The sequence below is a fragment of the Mauremys reevesii genome, linkage group 3 (genome assembly GCF_016161935.1).
Source record: "Mauremys reevesii isolate NIE-2019 linkage group 3, ASM1616193v1, whole genome shotgun sequence".
Lineage (NCBI taxonomy): Eukaryota > Metazoa > Chordata > Testudines > Geoemydidae > Mauremys > Mauremys reevesii.
Window position 1 is genome coordinate 101,288,551 of NC_052625.1, and position 21,702 is coordinate 101,310,252.

The 21,702-nt window shown below is 41.4% G+C and overlaps 1 protein-coding gene across 5 annotated transcripts in view; it reads right to left on the reverse strand.

Annotated features, from left to right (window-relative positions):
* ADGB (androglobin) overlaps window positions 1-21,702 on the reverse strand; it is a 222,810-nt gene that overhangs the window by 139,644 nt on the left and 61,464 nt on the right. For all 5 annotated transcript variants that reach the window (XM_039532468.1, XM_039532471.1, XM_039532470.1 and 2 more), the window contains 4 exons: window positions 14,740-14,879; window positions 6,121-6,207; window positions 4,174-4,367; window positions 1,081-1,209 (listed from right to left, as the gene is read on the reverse strand). In XM_039532468.1, coding sequence (XP_039388402.1) covers window positions 1,081-1,209; window positions 4,174-4,367; window positions 6,121-6,207; window positions 14,740-14,879 — 550 coding nt within the window. The remainder of the gene's footprint in view (window positions 1-1,080; window positions 1,210-4,173; window positions 4,368-6,120; window positions 6,208-14,739; window positions 14,880-21,702) is intronic.

The following is a 21,702-nucleotide window of genomic DNA, read 5'->3' on the forward strand; positions in this document are numbered from 1 at the left end:
GACAGGATGACTGAATTCAGGACTTTGTCAAAAACATTAAAATGTAATACTCTCCTTTCTTTCACAGCCAACCAATCTTACATTTTTTATCCACCTTACAGACTCCTTCTTTACAAGTTTCAGATTTTTATGTTCTAGTCTATCCAGATTCTTATCACACCCATTTACTAAGTATCTGAACATGTATCCCTGACTGGGACTTTCAGGCTCAGCTCTGGTTCTTTTCACCTTGCTAATGCCTCCACAACATGTTTTAATTTTTCCCTTGGGCTAGCTTTCTTAGTTCTTCATTCTTGCAGCTCTTTAGATGTCTCGGGTTTTTCATACCTGAAAATTCAGGATATGATAGCTCTACTGATTTGGCTGAAATATACCACGGATCACTGCTTTTCAAATGATTTCATTGTCCCACTAAATAGTAACAACAGCCCTTTATTTACTCTCATGGAACAAAGGTCTCTCACATGTATTATGATTGCATTTCATCTGGTCTCTGAAGTAGGCCTGAGACCAAAGGGTACTTTGGTTCCACCAGACATGGAACCGGAATCAGTTTCTTCCTCCATTTCTTCTTCACACCCATCTTATATTGCACACCACCAATTGTCTCTTCTCCTTTCATGTAATAGCAGCAAAGAAAAAATCTTCTAGAAATGTTGCCTCTTGACCACTATTCGGTGATTCTGCCTGTCCTTTTACTGATCTAAGAAAACCTCCAGTTCCAGTTCACTGAGACCTGTATCTCCCCTCCTTTCCATATTTAAACATACCATCACACTATTAAGGCATTTGTTTTTTTCTTTCCATAATGTGCTTTAATACTGCCTTTTGCTGGCCCAGAAATGAGCCTGTTACACTTTCACAACTATTAAACAAGAAGAGATATTTTTTCAAATAAATTTTAAAGTTTGTAGTTCTTTTACTCCACTAACAGTGAACATAAATCAGATGTCAAACTAACAAGCTTCCTGCTGGTTGTTGATGACAAACAACTACACATAATACCTTCATAGCTGTGTAAAAAAGCAAAACAAAAACAAACAAACAACTGATTAAATTCTACGAGCATTTATAACTTACTCTCAATAAAGGACTGAAGGGAACTTTGAATGTCTGTAGCGATTCGTGCAAAATGAGGTGCTGACTTGTTTTTTTCTTTTTCACCATCTCTACTTTTCTTCTTTCCAATTTCTCTTTGTTCCAGCTTATCTACCAAACAGAATAAAGACTACATCATTTCTTTTCCTTGTAATGCCTTTAAATCATGAAACCTCATTGTCTTACCACTATTTCAGGTAAGCTTTTTAAAAGAAAAAGAGTAAAATTCTTGTTCAGTTAGATAAGTAGAATAGATTGAGAAAGCACAGTAAAGACAAAGGCTGTGTTTTGTTTTTTACATCGAGACAGAAACCTGTAAAAATCCTAGTGGAGACAAGGCACTGAAGTTTTTACATTAATGGACCTGATCAGGGGAAATGGGCAACCTTAATTCTGGCATTTAACTTTTGAGTGCTTGGCTTTCTTTCCTTGACATAGGTGTGTGGGTGTGTGTGCGCGCATGTGCACGCACACACCACGTGATGGGTCACCAGCAAGGATGGAGCACTTAAATCCACCACACAGACCTGTGCCACTTGAACTAATAGAGTAACTGATAGCAGGAGGAGGTCGTTATACTCTGTGTGGACTAGCACTCGAGGAAGATGGGACACTTTCCCAGAGGGTTTTCTGGTACCAGAGGAATAGTAAGACTCAGGAACCTTGATTCTATTCCAGATTCTGTAAAGAGTGTGCTTTCATGGGCACATTCTCCTTACCTAGCCAGTCCAAGCCTCCACTTCTCAGGCTTTTAATCCCATTCCCAGTCTTTTTACCCTTCCCCTCCCCGCCCCCAATGAGTCCTAGTTCCCCACATCCCAGATCTTCAATCTCTCTCTTTCCTCATCTGCAGTCTCTGGTCTCTCCACCCCCATATCCTTGATCCCTATTCCTACAGACTCCCAGTTCCAATCTTACTTGCCAGATTCCTCATCTGATCTCAGTCTCTCTCAATCTCCATTGCCCTCAGCTCCTTGGTCACGCTCCTTGTCCAGTCACTCCCAGTTTTCCATCCCCACCCTGGGTCCTCATCAGATCTGTTTCCACTGACAACTGCCTCTGAATCTCCACCCGATTCTGGACCCAGCTTCCAGTCCCAGTCCCCTTGTCTAGCTAGCCTCCAGTCCCCTCCTCCCCCCAGTCACCGCAGACTCCTTGTCCCAATCAACTTCATCTGCTCCCTTCCCACAGGTCTGGCTCTTGACTTCTCTGCAATTGACTCAGGCAGCTTCATTCCCCATACTACCTGAGTCAAGCAGGGTGACCAGAAGCCATTCTAGCTATAGTCCTGCTAGGCAGCTACCTAGGGTGACAGATTTCTGGACGGCTGCCTATAAGTGCAGAATTGGCCCAACAGCTCCTCTGTCATCACAGAGGAGCAACTGGGCCAAACCTGAGTGATTCAGCTGTTTTAGCCCAAATTTTCCAAAACAATTCAGCATGAGCCACAAACCCAGAATGGAAAATTTCATCCAAACAGTTAAAGTTTGCCAAAAATATAAACAACTGAAAATATGGTGGTTATAATGGGAGTTATCAAACAACCTTAATTATAGATGATCTTATTAACCCCACCTATAATAATATCAACATGCAAGAGTTAGTCTTATAGGTTAATACCATATTTCCATCACTGATACAAATCTAAGACTTCAGAAACTGTGCACTTTTAATTTTCTAAAGCAAATAATTTAAAAAATAAGTACTATATTTAAAAGGTGAGATTCTCTGTTGCACCTTTAAGAGGCACAGCACAGAACTCACAGCTAAAGGGTGGCAGGACTAAGATGGCTTTAAGCCAGTGCTGTGTCCTCCTGATTATCAGCTGTTTCAAGGACTGGAGTGGTCCCCTCCAAGGACTGGAGTGGAGGGGCTATGTTACAGCAGCCTCCCTGGGCTGCCCTATAGCGGACAGTTCTGCTCAGGATCTCTGCAACCCTATGCCCTCAATCCTGCCTGTGGAACAGCTATGAAGCTTCCTATGTCAAGGCTGGAGAGAGGGTCCTCAGAAGGCACCTGAGGCTATTTTCCACAGTTCCTGCACAATGGGAATTATCCCCCGGATAGATCCAGGGCTTTTCAAGTTCCTTGGTTTTATATCATTCTGGCTCTTTTGCTCAGTGCGCAGGGACCAGAGAGGGGCTAACTCCGGATCTCACCCAGTATCTTTAAGTTTAACTTAGGGTAGGCAGTGAACACAGGATTCAGTCTATAGCTTGTCCTTTCTTATAACATACAGAGTTGTTGCAGAACTACACATATGTTGTAAAGTAAAAACTGAAGCTAACAGAAATAAGAATGAGATCTAAACATTGCAGAATGACACTGGAATAAGTGCATTAATAAACCTAGAACATTACTTTCCTATTTAAATTCAAATGGGATTTTAAAGAAAATTAAATTCCAGAAATGTTAAATATACTAACACCTTCAATACCATGAATAGAAAAGTTATAGTTGCATTTTGATTTAAACCTATATGAACAGATTTTTATATACACTCGCATGTTCACAAAGATATACACAAAAACACTGCTATCTTCCTTTCCTACTTTACAAAAATAAACAAAGACACTTTTGAAATTGCATATTCATGTTAATTTTAGTTTTCTGAGCTCCTTACAAGTAATCACCACCTTGTAACACCCATTATGAAATAGATAATGCTGCCAAGCTCTTCTTGGTCAGAATTACGCTGGGTCAATCACCTTAGGGCAAATTGTAACCTATATACTTGTTTCTTTCTACAAGGAACACGTTTCTAGGAAATGTCCATGTGCTAAACAGTGAAACATAGTGTTCTGCCACAAATGAATCAAAGGGAGGAGATACTTCAAAAAAAATTAGCCCCAAACCCTGCTACCACTATGGTCAACAGTTAAAACTGGATTTACTCTGGATTTACACTGGTGTCACCAACAGCAGAATTTGGTCCAGTGACTTCAATGGGAGCAAGACTGGGCCTATAGAGTAGCATACAGTGTAACAAAGTAGGATGTGCTTGAATGCTGAGCATTATGTCAACTTTGCGTATCTTCAATTTGAAAAGTTTTTACAGTATCGGGAGTTTCCTACCTTTGCCAATTTTCTCAGCCTTCTCTGCTTGCTTACTGGCAACTGGAATTTCATTTTTTAACTCAGGCCCTTTGGTTTCTTTAGCCTTCATATCTGACAGAGGATTTTTCAGTTCAGGAGTTGTCTCATTTGGTAGCTTAAATTCTGGCACTATGTCTTTTAAAAAGATCCAAACTTTATCCAAATATCCGGGCCTTAAAAAATACATACAATACATCAACATTACTTATATTTGCTACCGAATAAGGCTTTCTGCTCTGAATCTGACAATTTGGAAAAGTAAGTGTATTATTTCAGCTAACAATCACACTGCTGTATTTATATGTTTTCATGTATAATTGTCAGAAAAACAACAAGAGTTGGCAAGAACAGGGTTTGTGCTAGGCATTATAGACAGACTGCTTAGTGGAGCCAGCACATCAAGGAATAGTGAGCCATCCTGTGCTCAGGCTTGTTAGGAGACATTGCTGTGGAAGACCTGACACTTTACAACTAATGGGGAAATCTTCAGTAGATCATTCTGCAACACTAGGATCTTAAGCTGAGACATAGAGTAAACATCTTAATAAGTAAATCCTGATTTTGTAAAAAGAAACACCCCTCCAAAGGTCCTTCTAGCCGCTCCTATTCACCTCAATAAAATGAACTCCAACACCTTCTCCCCATGGATTCCAACAAAGACTGTCTAACAGTCCCTTGATATGATGGCAGCTGTTGTGCTGGCTCCCCATAGGGGATCCTTGCATCCAGAAATAAAGTAAACTCTGATCAACTGATGTGGAGGGGGCAGGGGAGTGGAGGGAACCTGAACAGACCCCCACAGTAACTGCATGAAAAACTTAAAACCATATCCCTCAACAGTTTATTGTGCAACAAGCTGTAGCCAGCTCTGTGTTACTGCACTCAGCAACAGTGTAGTACTCACTCCTATTTGCAAAATGAATAAAAAAACCCAAAAAATAATATTCAGGGTCAGATTTGCAGACACTGGCTTTCATTGCTGAAGTAGTAAATTGCAGATGCAATATGACCCCTGTAATTTAGGTCACTTGGATGTCTAAATTTCTGATCTGCAGGCATATTCTGGGGCTTAAACAGCTAAGTACCTGGTAACCTAAATTGCAAGCACAAGTAGGAGCCCTAAATAAGGCCAGACTGAAATTTTGGCCCCTTACGTACTATTTACTATTGGAATATTAGTCCATTTAATGTTTAACTGTTTCTTTTAAAATACATTAACTAAAAGGCCACCAGTTGCAAAAGTACTATTTCTTTTACAAAAAGAGCCTACTACACCATATATCCCAATCAGCCACTCAAAAAAAGGAGGATGTCAGACTAACTGCCTGTTGCACTGGCTGTTCAGAATGGACTTGAATATGAGCTATCGGGGAAAGGGGGCTGGGAGAATGGGAGCAAGAGTGTTATTAAATGAAGTTTAGTATGACTGTTTAGCTTGAAATAAAAGTAGACAAGTTGCATCAGCTTAGAAATGTGAAAAGAACAGTCAATTGAACTCAACCTCTTTGTTTCTAGTTACACATAGGATTTCTTGTGTTTTCTACAGTTAATTCTTATACAAAGTGATGCTACTATATATTAAAATAATCTTTGCCTGTCATATGTCAGAGTAAACCAGACATACCTAGCAAAGTAGACTGTTTTCATTGCTGGGTTCAATATGAGTTAAAAAGTGTAACTAAAAAGAAACATCGACAGCTCTAACCTTGGTAATAGCTTCACAAGTGTCAGAAATGCTTGCAGACATAAATTTAGCAAAATTCTTCAGAGACTGCAAGCTTCTAACCTCCAAAGTCTTTAAACACACATCTCCCCATTTGTTAGAGTTAAAAACCTGACCTTTCATAAATTGATTTTAAGGCCCACATCTCAATTCATCTAGGCACTTCGAAAAATAGTATTTAATTGCTTAACAGAAGAACTCACTGGAGAGGAATAACTTCTGGTATCCATCCAGTAAGTGCATGGAGAATTGTGAATTCCTCCAGCTCTCGTTTTCCAGCTTCGTGTATACTACAAGAAATTCAAATATTAAAATATTTATAGTTAAGTAGAGCCTCATACAACTCCCATGGAAGTCAATAGTCAACAATAACATTAATAGAGGTTAGATCAGGCATATAGAGATTAGCAAATTACTGTAAAACAAGCTATCAACACACAGAGCAGTTATGGATGTTCCTGAATCCATTGCTGCTAAAGATCTTCCAGTTGAAGTTTCAACATTTTCAGCTTCATTGGCTGCAGCTCATTCTCCTTTAAATTTATTTAAAGTGTATAATATACCCTTTTAAGAAAATCTTCTACTACAATTAGCACTTGTTTCTGCAATGTCACATGACAGTAATGAGATGAAATAAAACTGGAAACCAAAAGGTTATCTGAAGTTTGTTATAAATAAAATTTCTGATATCTCTACCAACTTATAAATGCCACACAAAATTAACTTTCACATATATGTCTCTTTGCTGGGTTCTCAGACCTCAGTCTTATGTCCTCTAAACTTATATTTAATTAAACTAAAGGTAAAATGTTTAAAAGTACCTTAGTTACTCATAAGTGTAAAATCTCTTTTGAAAATGGAACTTAGGTTTCTAAGTCACTAATCAGCTTTTGAAAATTTCAGCCTAGACTTTTTTTTTTTTTTAAACTTCCATAACTAATGTTGCAGTATACTAGAAAACAGAACTCACTTATGTGTAGGCAAACAACATGATTCAAATGTTGAAAGTCTTGAGACACAATTGCTCGTGGAGAGCCAGATTCTGGCGCAGGGTCCATTCCTGCTCCCCAACCCCACCATTACCCTGGAGCAGGAGGGGACTTGAGAGGCAAGCTGTGACTGAGCCACAGTCTGCTTCCCAAGTTGGTCCTGGGGCAGTGCTACACCACGCTGCTGAATACATGTGACAAAATCATGACTAAACCCTAATTATCAATATCTTGTGATGGTCTATGTTTCTATACATAGACCATAGGTCTATGTTTGTCGGTTTTATTTTTTATGCAAAAAATAAATTACACTTTTTGATAAATACTAGCAAACATATCTCCTACATGTTTTTATACTTCGTTGTCTCTATGATGTTTATTTTTGTAAAGATTTGATATAGTCAGATTCCTTAATTTTGTCTTTTATAAGAATGGTGTCATAACTATAAAGGGAAGGGTAACAATCCTCCTGTAGACAATACTATAAAATCCCTCCTGGCCAGAGGCACCAAAATCCTTTTACCTGTAAAGGGTTAGGAAGATCAAGTAACCTGGCTGACACCTGACCCAAAGGACCAATAAGGGGATAAGAGACTTTCAAATCTGGGGGGGGGGCTTTTGTTTGTGCTCTTTGTTTTGGGGTTGTTCGCTCTTGCGACTAAGAGGGACCAGAAATCAATCCATGCTCTCCAAATCTTTCTGAACAAGTCTCTCATATTTCAAACTTGTAAGTAACAGCCAGGCAAGGTGTATTAGTTTATCTTTGTTTTTCTCAACTTGTGAATGTTCCTTTGCTAGAGGGAGGTATCCCTGTTTTGCTGTAACTTTGAAACTAAGGCTAGAGGCGGTTCCTCTGGGCTCTTTGAATCTGATTACCCTGTAAAGTTTATTTTCCATCCCGATTTTACAGAGATGATTTTTACCTTTTCTTTTTAATCAAACCCTTCTTTTAAGAACCTGACTGATTTTTCCAAAGATCCAGGGGTGTGGGTCTTTGATCACTTTTGTAACCAATTGGTTAGGATATTATTCTCAAACCTCCACAGGAAAGGGAGTATAAGGGCTTGGGGGGAAATTTGGGGAAAGAGGAACTCCAAGTGGTCCTTTCCCTCTTTCTTGTTAAATCTCTTGGTGGTGGTGGTGGCAGGTTTTAACCTAAGCTGGTAGGAAAAAGCTTAGGGGGCTTTCATGCGGGTCCCCACATCTGTACCCTAGAGTTCAGAGTGGGGAAGGTACCTTGACAAATGCATACCGGTAATTATTTCAAAAGTTGAACACTAAATGGAAAGGCCCAGCAAGGAGTCAAAGAATATCCAGTATATCATTCATGAACTACGAAAATCTTTCTGAATTGATAACTTAAGTAACTGGCAAACATTATGTTTGAAATATGCAGGATGTGACCCTCTCTGTCAAATACTACAAAATACATCCACTAGACTGCCACAGAAATAAAGACTGCAGTTTAAACTTTGCCTCTTCAGAATCCACTTTCCAGCTCCACTATTTTTCTTTCCTTTTCCTAATCAAAAGTCCTAATCTTTTTTTAAAGGTCACTCTCAAGAAAAATTTGACCTAATAAAATACACTACTCATTCTCAGAATAGAATTTTAAAATTTACAACTTATTGCTAAATACAATCTCCCTTTTAAAAAAGATAACATGTTCGTTTATATTGTTACAAATGAAAATCTATCCTTGATTCTATTTTTTCTTCTGTTTTAGCAATAGACTAAGGCTATGTCTACACTACAAAGTTAAGTTAACTTAAGTTATGTTGACAATCCTCCGCCACTGTAATTAAACTGCTGGTGCATATCCACACAATGCTCCTTGTGACGGCAGAGTGTGTCCAGTTGGTGCTCTTGCATCGACATACAGAGCAGTGCACCCGTGGGTAGCTATCCCATTGTGCAACTTGCCACCATCTGCCACTGGGTGCTCTGGGAAAGGATTGCAGTGCAATCCTATAAGGTAGCATCCTATCATAGTTTTCTTCATCCCATCGTTCCATGGGCTTCCTACTATGTTTTACTCTGCTTTTCAACAGCCCTTGTAAATTGTGTGTCCACCATCTCTGGCTAAAAGCATGGATCCTGTCTGTCTTGTGATGAGTGTTATGAACACAATGCGGTTGATTTTGCAGTATTTCATGATCTGCAATCTGATAATGCCACCATGGTGCCTGTCCTGCTGTGTGCTATGGAAAGAAACAATTCAAGATTGCTGTTGGCATTCATAGAGAAGCTGCACATGGTGGACTCTCAGTACTGGGCTTGGGAAACAAGCACTGAGTGGTGGGATCACATCATGATGCAGGTAGGGGAGGATGAGCAGAGTGAAGAACTTTTGAATGTGCAAAGCCACCTTCCTGGTGCTGTGTTCTGAGCTTCCCCTGTCCTCCAGCCCAAGAACACCAAAATGAGAGTTGCCCTCATGGTGGAGAAGTTAATGGCAATTGCTGTGTGGAAGCTGGCAACTCCAGACTACCATCAATCAGTTGTGAATCAGTTTGGAGTTGGGAAGTCCCGTGGGGGTTGCAGTGATGCAAGCGTTCAGGGCCATTAATCATCTCCTGTTATGAAGGACTGTGCCTCTGGGCAATGTCAGGAAATAATGGATGGCTTTGCCGCAATGGGATTCCCTACTAGAGCAGGGCGATAAATGGCATGCATAATTCCATTTTGGCCCAGACCACCTTGTGACAGAACATAGCAATAGAAAGGGCTACTTTTCTATTGTATTGCAAGAGCTGGTGGATCACTGGGGTTGTTTCACCGACATCAACGCAGGGTGGTCAGGGAAGGTGCATGATACATGCATCTTCAGGAATAGTGACCTACACAGAAAGCTGCAAGCAGGGACTTTCCAGACCAGAAAATTGTAATTGGGGATGTGGAAATGCCAATTGTGATCCTTGGAGACCCAGCCTATCCCTTGCTCCCGTGGCTCATAAAGCCTTACACCAGAAACCTTGACAACAGCAAGAAGAGCTTAAACAATAGGTGTACTATGCAAATGCTCCAATTGCCACTGTGTGTGAATTTCAGCAGCAACCTTCATGTGTAGGAGACTAATAAAGATTCATTTTGTTTCCCTAAGTTCATTTTTATTTAACAGCTATACAGACATTGATATTATCTATAAGGGACATGACAATGAAGAGCACTTTTTAATAAGGCTCTCACAGCTGTGTATATGTCCAACTGTCATTGTGAAACATGCCCCTAGGGGTGGAGTGCCTGGAGTGGAGTGCTGTGGCCCAGGAACATGCAAAGAATGTGTTTGGGGAGGGCATTGAAGGCAGTTCTGAATGAGCTACAGTGGGAGGAGAGCACAGCTGTGTTCCACCTGAAGCACAATCAGGGACCTCAGCATGTCTGTTTGGTCCTTGAGCAACTAAATCATCCACTCCTACCCATTTCCTCTCCTGGCTATATATTCTTATTTTCATTGATAGCAAGCACGGAGCTTGGAGGAAGGCCAAATCACACTTGGAGTTGCAGCTAGCCGGAGATGTTAGGAGTAACAAGAAGGGTTTCTTCAGGTATGTTAGCAACAAGAAGAAAGTCAAGGAAAGTGTGGGCCCCTTGCTGAATGAGGGAGGGAACCTAGTGACAGAGGATGTGGAGAAAGCTAGTGAACTCAATGCTTTATTTGCCTCTGTCTTCACAGACAAGGTCAGCTCCCAGACAGCTGCACTCTGCAGCACGGTATGGGGAGGAGGCGACCAGCTCTCTGTGGAGAAAGAAGTAGTTCGGGACTATTTAGAAAAGCTGGACGAGCACAAGTCCATGGGGCCGGATGCGCTGCATCCGAGGGTGCTAAAGGAGTTGGCCGATGAGATTACAGAGCCATTGGCCATTATCTTTGAAAAATCATGGCGATCGGGGGAGGTCCCGGATGACTGGAAAAAAGCTAATGTAGTGCCCATCTTTAAAAAAGGGAAGAAGGAAGATCCAGGGAACTACAGGCCAGTCAGTCTCACCTCAGTCCCTGGAAAAATCATGGAACAGGTCCTCAAGGAATCAATTCTGAACCACTTAAAGGACGGGAAAGTGATCAGGAACAGTCAGCATGGATTCACCAAGGGCAAGTCATGCCTGACTAACCTAATTGCCTTCTATGATGAGATAACCGGCTCTGTGGATGAGGGAAAAGCAGTGGATGTGCTATTTCTGGACTTTAGCAAAGCCTTTGATACAGTCTCCCACAGTATTCTTGCCAGCAAGTTAAAGAAGTATGGGCTGGATGAATGGACGGTAAGGTGGATAGAAAACTGGCTAGATGGTCGGGCTCAACGGATAGTGATCAATGGTTCCATGTCTAGTTGGCAGCCGGTATCAAGTGGAGTGCCCCAAGGGTCGGTGCTGGGGCCGGTTTTGTTCAATATCTTCATTAACGATCTGGAGGATGGTGTGGACTGCACCCTTAGCAAGTTTGCAGATGACACTAAACTGGGAGGAGTGGTTGATACGCTGGAGAGTAGGGCTAGGATACAGAGGGACCTAGACAAATTAGAGGATTGGGCCAAAAGAAATATGATGAGGTTCAACAAGGACAAGTGCAGAGTCCTGCACTTAGGACGGAAGAATCCCATGCACTGCTACAGACTAGGGACTGAGTGGCTGGGCAGCAGTTCTGCAGAAAAGGACCTGGGGGTTACAGTGGACGAAAAGCTGAATATGAGTCAACAGTGTGCCCTTGTTGCCAAGAAGGCTAATGGCATTTTGGGTTGTATAAGTAGGGGCATTTCCAGCAGATCGAGGGATGTGATCATTCCCCTCTATTCAGCACTGGTGAGACCTCATTTGGAGTACTGTGTCCAGTTTTGGGCCCCACACTACAAGAAGGATGTGGATAAATTGGAGAGAGTCCAGCGGAGGGCAACAAAAATTATTAGAGGGCTGGAGCACATGACTTATGAGGAGAGGCTGAGGGAACTGAGATTTTTAGCCTGCAGAAGAGAAGAATGAGGGGGGGATTTGATAGCTGCTTTCAACTACCTGAAGGGGGTTCCAAAGAGGATGGATCTAGACTGTTCTCAGTGGTAGAAGATGACAGAACAAGGAGTAATGGTCTCAAGTTGCAGAGGGGGAGGTTTAGGTTGGACATTAGAAAAAACTTTTTCACTAGTAGGGTGGTGAAGAACTGGAATGGGTTACCTAGGGAGGTGGTGGAATCTCCTTCCTTAGAGGTTTTTAAGGTCAGGCTTGACAAAGCCCTGGCTGGGATGATTTAGTTGGGTTTGGTCCTGCTTTGAGCAGGGGGTTGGACTAGATGACCTCCTGAGGTCCCTTCCAACCCTGAGATTCTATGATTCTATCAACAGCATCAGATTATTGTAGCACCTTCTTGATCACATCTTCCTTACTCTTCCTGGTTCGTCTCCTTAACAGACACAGCTGCTCAGCTGGTGTACAGGAGGAGACTCTCAAGGCCACATCTGCAGAAACTAAAGAAATAGACAGAGGCAGCCTTGATTCATACAGGTTACATACACCACCTTCTCACTTTCCCTTGGCAAGCACACAACATGGAGAGAACCCTAACCATGGTGAGTTGGGCACAAGGGAGAGGGAGTAAGATGGGACAAAGGGAGGGGGATCATTACAATCTCCTAGGGATACTATTCTGAATACTGGAACCATTTTCCATAGATGGGGGTGATAGAAGCTGATATCCCACTCCTGAGGGTAACCAAAGATGCAAGGGTGCAGCTCCTCCATGTGTGTGGCTGCATACTGAGTCCATATGCTGCTCACCTGTGTGCTGCTCTGGTGCCTGCAGACATAACTGCTGATTGGCGTGGCAAAGTTTCCTTCTGCAGGAGAAGGAACAAAGCAGCCCTCCCAAGGAATCCTCGGCAGAGGATTGCAGAATACCTCCACAAAAAAGTTTCCTAGAGATCAGTATGGAGGATTCCCGGGACATCCCGGTGTGCATCTACTTTTCCATGGCCCCCCACCTCCGTCTAGCTACACAGAGGAATGAGAGGCAGATGCATATAGTGCTACTGTTGGTTATATCTATCCCTCTTCTACCCTGGGAAAAAAATAGCTCTATCTCATTTCTCCCTGCAGTATCAAAGCACAGTGAGTACTTACTGGGGCGCTCTCCTGTATCAGGCGCACCAAAGCCGGAGTGCTGGGACTGGCAATACCACTCCGGAGTTAAAAACGGGTCCTGGCTCATCACGCCACTAAACAACTCAGTCACCTGTCCCCCATCCTCCTCCAATTCCACTTCCTTGTCTACCACTTCATCCTCAGGGTTAACGCTGCTGGCCACTGCCTCCAACACCCCCACAGGGCTTCTGGTGGTGAAAGTGGGGTCGGCGCAGAGGATAGTGTGACCAGACCAACAGTTGGCCTCCCTTAACTTCTGGTATGCCTGCCTCAGGTCCTTGATCTTGGCACGGTACTGCTGTGACTCCCTCTCACACCCCTTCAGCTCCATGCCGTAAGCAATCTGCCCATAGGCAAAGTTTCTATGGCTGGAGCGGAGCTGTGACTGCACAGCCTCCTCTCCCCACAGACCCAGTAGATCCAACAACTCCACGCAGGAGCGTGTTTGTTCAGTGAGCCGCCATGCTCAAATGGGAAGATGCTATGAGAACTGTCCACAACAAGCAAGACAGGAAGAGGAATTTCAAAAATTCTTTGGGCTTTAAATGGGGGAGGGGAACGTGCCTGTGTACTTGGCTGCAGGGCAGCAGAGCCCAAAGTGGTGACCAGAGCAGTCAAGAATGGCATTGTGGACACCTCCTGGAGGGCAATTTGGGCAACATAAGCAATGCAGTGTCTACCTTGACACTGCGTCACTAACTTTGTTGGAAAAAACCCTATGCCGCTCGTCCAGGTTGTTTTATTATATCGGTGTAGCAGGAGAGTTAAATTGGTTGGAGGAGATTTGCTGTATGTACACCTCCATTGTTTTATTGATGAAAGATGACTTTTGTTGACAAAACTGTGTAATATAAACATGGCTTTAAGGTCTCCATCCTTACTGTCTCCAATTTATAACCTGTTGTTGTACACTGACTCCATTCTTCTTTAAAGAGAGATGTAGTGGACTGGAATCCTTTCAGAGTGTATCATTGCTACCCCTAATTGGCTGGAGGAGTTCCTTTCTCCTTTCCCAAGAAACACAAGTCCCACTGCTCCTGCCCAATGGGCTGAGCACAGAGCACTTCGTATCTTCATTGGCCTGGCTTACAACTGAACAGAACCAAATGTATAATATGGCATTGCAGATTACTATCACTAACTCCACCAGCAGAGACTCAGTTTTCACTTCCAGTTTGTATATTACTTGTCCAATGTTGATTGGTTATGCATTACTTAGCTTAGCATCACTGCTGTAAGACATGATATTTAATTGACAAACTACCGATGTTGAAAGCAAGAACCACTATGCATTATGACAATATTGCATGTAAGTTACCTTGGATTTGTCATCTATCTCCACTCCTCCAAACTCATTAAAATTTCTGGGACATTTCTACTCTGCATGTGAAGGGTTTTTTGGTTTGTTTTTTGCAACACACACAGTAATGTCATGCAGACAAGGCAGTTAAGAAAATTTCTTGGATTAATTTCCTTATGAAGCTGTCAGACACACTCACACACGCACACTGCTGTGTCTGCTACAGCTGCTGAGAAAACTGACTACACAGATTTACTGTGTCAGCTTTCACATCAGAGCTCAAAAACCACATTTACCATTACAATAATTTGCAACAAACATTCACCATGTATATTATAATTTTGTTGCTTATTAATTCCATCTAATTTTATAGAACAAACTGATAAAGAGCTCACTAAACATACTCAGTGTTCGCCAGCTTAATGATTGCTTTCGCCAGCAACAGTGGCCAAAGTTCAGTTTGACAGGTTGTAGCTGGAAGCAACAAATTATTCTCTTCGTTGAAAGGCATAGTATCATCCACAATGATCTTTCGCCAGCATCCCTATGAATGAGAAAAAAAACGAAACATTAAAACAATGATGGAAATAAGAAACAGATTCAATGTAGGAAATCTATGTGTTCTCCAAGAACCCACTCCTACTGTAGCTTGATTTATATTACTGATGATTTTAATGAATAGGGAAAGTAATGCAGATTGCAATTTAAAACCCTAGTAGGTATACTCAGCATGCCAGATACGGAAGTTCCTTGCTAATTTGATAGAGCTTATTTCCAATTCTGTTACTCTCATGGATCTTTACTAATGCCATGTTAAATCTTAACCTACTATTTATTCCAAATGATTTGGATAAGGCTCTAATTTGGCACTCTGTACACCACCTGCAACACATGCGAAAAGCAGGCAAGAATTTTAAACATGTATATTTGTGTTATATTTTAACATTTAGGTCACACCATGATAGATTTTGAAATATTGTTGGTATGCTGCACTATGCAAAGAAAATTGTTCAGAGAATGTGAGAGATTCATGGAATCCGTTTTCAGATCATCCATATTACTACCTCTTTACTGTTTGACTATTTTATTTCACATAGAAATCTAACTGCAATTATATTCCAGATTTATGTGCAGTATTAAATGTATGGCATATTTTCAATTGCTATCACGGAATCCCTGGAAACATATGCCAAATGCCTCTTTAAGGCCCCAATCCTGCAAACACTTAGGCTCATGCTTGACTTTATGCATATGAATAATCCCATTGTCTTAAATGGGACTACTAATGTGCCTAAAACTAAGGATTAGGGCTAAAACATGTAAGGTATAGAGAGGAGAAATGATGGTGTAGTTCTATTGACCTCTATAGGTATTTATAATGCAATCCCTATGGTATCTGAATTATTTACAAAACCTCAGTTTTAATTTAGTGTTATGAATGAAAATTTAAACCCGTCATGGTTTTGTAATCAGAACTTCTAAAAATAAGGCACATTTCAGTTTCAAAACATTCACTTGTGTCTCAAACTGAAATAGTAATTAATTTCACCCTTTTCATAATCCTTTTGTGTTCATGGATTGTAAGGTGAACTTAAAAATTACCAAACTCAATATTAAACACAACAATGAAACCACGTTAGACTCACCATTGCAAAAAACATATACAAAGGCATAACCTCCCAAATTAAAAAAACATGGCAAAAATACATATAGGAGCATGCAAAATTCTACCATCAACATGTCACAAAATATGTGTTGCTACCAACCTGTGGTTGTTTTACTGGGGTTTGGGTTGCTGGGTGAACCCTGTAATCTGCACCTACTAGTACAGTTTATTTTCTTTTAGGACACCTTGACCTTACCCTTCTAGTGCCTTCTCCAGAATCCCTGAGAAAATGGGATATGATAGAGAGCCCAGAAAATGTTTATTTGAAATCTAATTTTTTCCAAGGACCCATCTGACAAAACTGCAGGGGTTGCCAAACTATGGTCCATGGATCACTGGTATTTGCAGAGCACTTACTGGCTTGTCACATGCTGCTGCCCTTTTCGTTTCCAGCAAAGAGAGCCTCTATGGACCTGTATAACTTGATGGAGAGAATGCGCAGAAGCCAGCTTTGGTTTCTCTGCTGCATAAGAGGGAGAGAGGAAACAGAAGTTGTCCCCTGAAAAGGGTAAACCACCAATAGCAGAGGAAATTCCAGAGGAGAAAGGAAGCAAGCAAGGGAACCAAGGAAAGCATCTGCAGAATGAAAGGAAGAAAAGGCAGCATAGAATCATATAAAAGGCAATGGACAAGAAGGGGAGCAGGCAACAAAGATGCATGGACATAGGAGCAGGGCAGTAGACAGGAACAAAACAAATTGTGCAAGAGATGAAATGAAGAGCAAAAGAGCACTTAACTGTCTATTTAAAACAAAAAACAAACAACTAAACGCTAATTGCTTTTCCATGTAAGTAACTGACAATTTCCACAGTAATGTTACATGATCGAATAGGAAAGGGAAGTAGTCAATAAGGGTGTCTCTATTAAAATGTTATCTCCCCTATGAAAAAGCTGCTGAACCCTCAGAGTACAGTATCTGGCATGCTGCTGTGATTAGTTAGAGGGGGCTTATAAGGGCAGGCAGGGCCGGCTCCAGGCACCAGCAGAGGAAGCACGTGCCTGGGGAAGCACATGCTAAGGGGTGGCATCTCGTCCATTCTTGGGGCAGCACAGTCCGGGCGGCTTTTTTTTTTTTTTTGTGCGCACTTGGGCAGTTTGGGTGGCGGTTTTTTTCTGTTTGGGGCGGCAAAAATGGTAGAGCCGGCCCTGAGCACAGGCCAGCCTTTTGGCCCCGTTAATGATAAACAAAAGAGCTGAGATTAAGAATAATAAAAAATACAAATTAAATTAGGAAGTCGGTGAGGCAAAACAAACACAGTCAACAAAAGAGGCAAAAAATCCAAAAGAACCAGTGACAAAAGGTAGCAAAAATGGTTATATCGGCTTTTGAGTGACCAGGTCTAAAAGATAGAAACTGATGGTCTCCAGCATACATCCTCAGGGAGAGAGATCCTTAGAAGTTTCCATGAAGGAGAAGCAGAAGCTAAGTACTTTGTACTTAAATTAATAAAAGCTTTTTAGGCTATTTTCAAGATATTCGAATCCACTTGGTTATCAGAAGCTGGAGAAAGCTCTGCACTTCACAGAGAGGGAAACAAATTCACCACATCAAGGAAAGACATGCTCTCCTTTACTTAAACTAATTATTAAGTAAAAAACATGAGTAGTGTTACTACATTATTAAGAGGTGGTAGTGTTAAATAAATTTACATAATGATTTTTGTATTTTTTTAAATTGGCTATAATCTGTATGCTTTAGTTTCGTTTGATAAATTATTTAAATGTAATAGGTACAACATGGATTCAGGCTGGTGTTCCTATTGATATGTAATTGGTGCTTCCACCAATTCTTAAGATTTTAGGACAAGAATCTAAAAAGAGAGTTTATACCATATGATAATTAAATGAAGGCATTATCATATACATAGATATTTCTAAAGACAAAGAATATTTGCTAATGGCCATAACTGATTTTTAAATTTCTCAAGTGCATTTTTGAAAACCAAAAATGTTTTTGAATGGCAGACCTTTAATTGCTCAAACAAACAATGAGATAAGACATAGCTTTGTTTCCTCTCTCATGTAGCAGTTCAACCAAATGTTTCATAAACCAAGCAGTACAAGTTAATGGGCAAAAAAAAAAAAAGGAATGTTTGCCTACTCATTTTTCTCCATAGCTATGGATGCAGTAACTCTGTAAGTAATTCTTAAGACTGCATTAGTTACTAATCATACTTTAACAGTTAAATAACATACACTGCAGTGTGACAGTCTTCTTTTCCTTTCAGATATTATTTGACTTTTTCCCCTTGACTGATTTTTTTATTTCATAGAGTTAGTAAATCTTCAAATCTGTATTGTAATTATCATGCATTGACAATAGCCCCTTTTAAAAGCCTAAGTATATATTATTTTAAAATGTACATTGTGAGAGAGGGGGACTGGAGAGAGAGGGGAAGTAATTCCTAAGGACTAAAAGTAAGAGTTCAAAATCAGAAATAGAAATCCTTATGAGACAGACAGCAGAAATGAAGCAGCAAGTTCAGTTCAAGGTAATACTATTTTTGGGGTCAGAATTTTATTTGGTGGAAGAGGGAGGGCATTACTGGCAGAAATGAGCTGAATGGATGTGCAGGAGGAAAATCAAGCTAATGGCTCTACTATTTTTGCAATTATGTTGAATAAGTACACTCCATGCCAGGTCTTAAGATTTAAGAGGCAGCCCTGTGAGAAATGAATATGAGACCCCCCACAGAACTACCTAGACTTTGCACCAGTTGTCCCAATTCTTTCCCTGTAGAATACAACTTCTAATTGTGGAGAACTGGGACCCAGGACAGCAGAATGGGGATAGGAGTTCTACTGCAACAATATAGGGTGGAGGTGCCACAATGTGTTTGCTTATTACAGTTATTGCTGAAGAGACTGGATGTGAAAGCAGCAAAGACTGGATGTGGTATATCAAGTAGAACAAAGAGGAAGGTTTAACCACATGGTGATTCTGGGGAGATACCAGTCTCCTTAAGAGACAATATGATGTCTCACTGAAACCAGCCTAGAGTAAAAGCCCATTCCCTCTTTATTCTCCCATCTGTGAACTTTCTCTCCCTCTCCCTTTATTCTTCCCCTCTCTCAATTTCCCTTCAACTCTCTCCCAGATTTCCCTTCTCACCCCCCACCATTGATGTTTATCACTCTCCCTTCTCCTTTGCATGTCCCCTTCTTTCTCCCCACCTTTCCTGAACTAGTGAAAGAGCTGGTAGAGCCAGCAGAGGAAGCAAGGAAAAGGGAACTTCAGTAAAGAGAGAATAGAACACACAACTCAGGAAATGACAGTTAAAGTAGCCTATGCAACTTTAACTGTGCAGATGTGTTACAATACTGTCGTTTATTACATGCTGTTGTTCCCCATAGAGCCCCAGCATCATTCATACACTACAGACAGCACTCAACCCAAGATTATAGGGGTAAGATCATGTTCTCTGAACTCCTGCAACTGACTCAAGACGTGGAAGGCAACTCCTGGCTCCCTTGTATGGGGCATTAGCATTACAAGTCACAGTGCCAGGGAGAGGACTGCCTCCACAAATCTGCTAATTCATCTCCCAAGCAAGTGGATGGAGAGGAGACTTGGCTCCCCTCTTCCCCACCTCTGCACCCCCAAACAACCTGGCAAATGGAACTCAGCATCAATCAACAGCAGATTACTATCCCAATGGAGCAAGGAAAGAGCCAGGGCATAAATTATGACTCTCACAGTGAAGAGTTGCAATTTGTTCCCTCATCTACTCCTTGGGAAGCTCAGCTATGCACCACCTCTTACACAAGGCAAATCGTAGAGATACAATCTAGCACTATATTATATTTTGTCAAGGTAGCAACTATGGTTATGAATGAACTGACACTTTCATTGTTTAACCCTATTTTAGTTTCTCTTACATTTCTTTTAAAATTACCTTTTGAGGGGCTATCATATATATGTTCAGACTGACCCTACAAGCAAATCTCTTTGGAAAGATTCCTAAAAATCTATAAAGATATTTCTGAGTTAATACAATCTGAACAGAACTCAATTTTAAAACTTCACTTGGGGCCTGTACTGAATGGAGGAATGTGTGCTTTTCCTAATATTAAACAAAGTTGGGGATATTTAGAAGTAGAATGAACATGCATAGGATTTTGTTTTCTATTACTTAAAAAAGGGTGCACCAAATCACAATGGTGCTGCATATGTGCATGGGTGCTAATATTTAAAAGCTCCCCTCACCTTTGTTTGCATTTGTGCTCATTCCAAGAATGAGAAGTGATTATAAGTATTTTAACGGGTGAGGGATAAGAGAGTATAACCCTTCCTTCTTACTTTTCTGTACAGTAAATTTAGACAACATGACCACTAAAGCAACAGTTTAACACTGAGCTGAGCTGAGATGAGTGATTTTGCAAGGGTTATGGAAGAATTGGGGTGATTTTTATTTTTATCTGTAGAGGTTTTTTGAAAGAACCTGGAGTCACGTAGTTGCTAAGCAACACAACGTACATTGCAAGGCTCGTTCAACATCTCTATACTAACACATCGCTTTATGAGAGATATGTAAGCAGAGATGTGTTCCTTTTTGTGCTACAGTGTTAGCACAAGGACTTCAAGGCAAAAAGATACATCTATCATGGTCTGAAGACAGGGAGTAAATGGCTAATCTTGCAGACCAACTGAAAAAAAAATTACTGATCTGAATCAGAGAGCAGAAAGCAGTGTTTGTAAGGGGGCTATGTGTGGGGTGGAACATACACGGGATTATGAAATGCATGTAAGGGGTCTGAGATATGGTATCACAAAAGGAAAATGGAGGTGGTTTTCAGATGTTAAAGATGAGAAAAGATTGAGGGTTCCTGTCCTAAAGACTTAAATTCAGGGTAATTAGCCCCTCCATAAGATTGTGCAGCCACACAAATTGCTTTATAATTTTCCTCTTTCTTTGGCTGCTGTAGTGTTCCACCATTCTGCTGTCCCTGCTTCAGGGGACAATATTTTGCCTGCTTTTGAGATATGGAAAAGGTGTGCAAGGCTGTGTGCGGGGACTTGTGGAGGCTACAGTCACCCCAAAATTAGTCCCCCAATTGCCACCCCTCCCAGTGCAAAGGTCAAATATTATGCAGAAGTAAGGGTGGCATGGTATGGCATTGCCACACTTATTTCTGTGCTGTTGTTGGAAGTGGCACTGCTGTCAGAGCTGTGTGGCTAGAGAGCAGCGGCTGCTGGCTGGGTGCCCAGTTCTGGGGGCAGTGCCACCAACAGCAACAGCTCAGAAGTAGGCACAGGCAGGGAGCCGGGGTGTTTGAGAGTAGCCCCAAGCTCGTGTTCCTGCCCACTGGGGCATGCTGCCCAGTGCAGGTGAAGGTCCGGGGCTCCCCACAGTGACCTGCCCTGGCCTGGGCTCCTGGGCCCTGCCTCCTATGGAAGCTGCTCCACAAGGGCTCTACCAGCCCTGGAGCCAAGACCCCCTGCCCGAACGGCTCTTACCGGCTGCAAGCAACCATATTGTATGTTTAAGAAATTACTTGTATTTACATTCTGATTTTTTATGCCTGTCAGCTTCTGGTTTTTTGCTTTATTAGCAGTGCTTTATTTATTTTGTGCTTTTTTTTTAATTAATTGGCCATTGGTTTAGTTAAGAGCCTAATTGCTTTTGTTACTTTAACAAAGACTGTGGCTCACATGGGTGCACAACAGAGTGACCTCCACCACCCTCTGCCCAAAAAACCC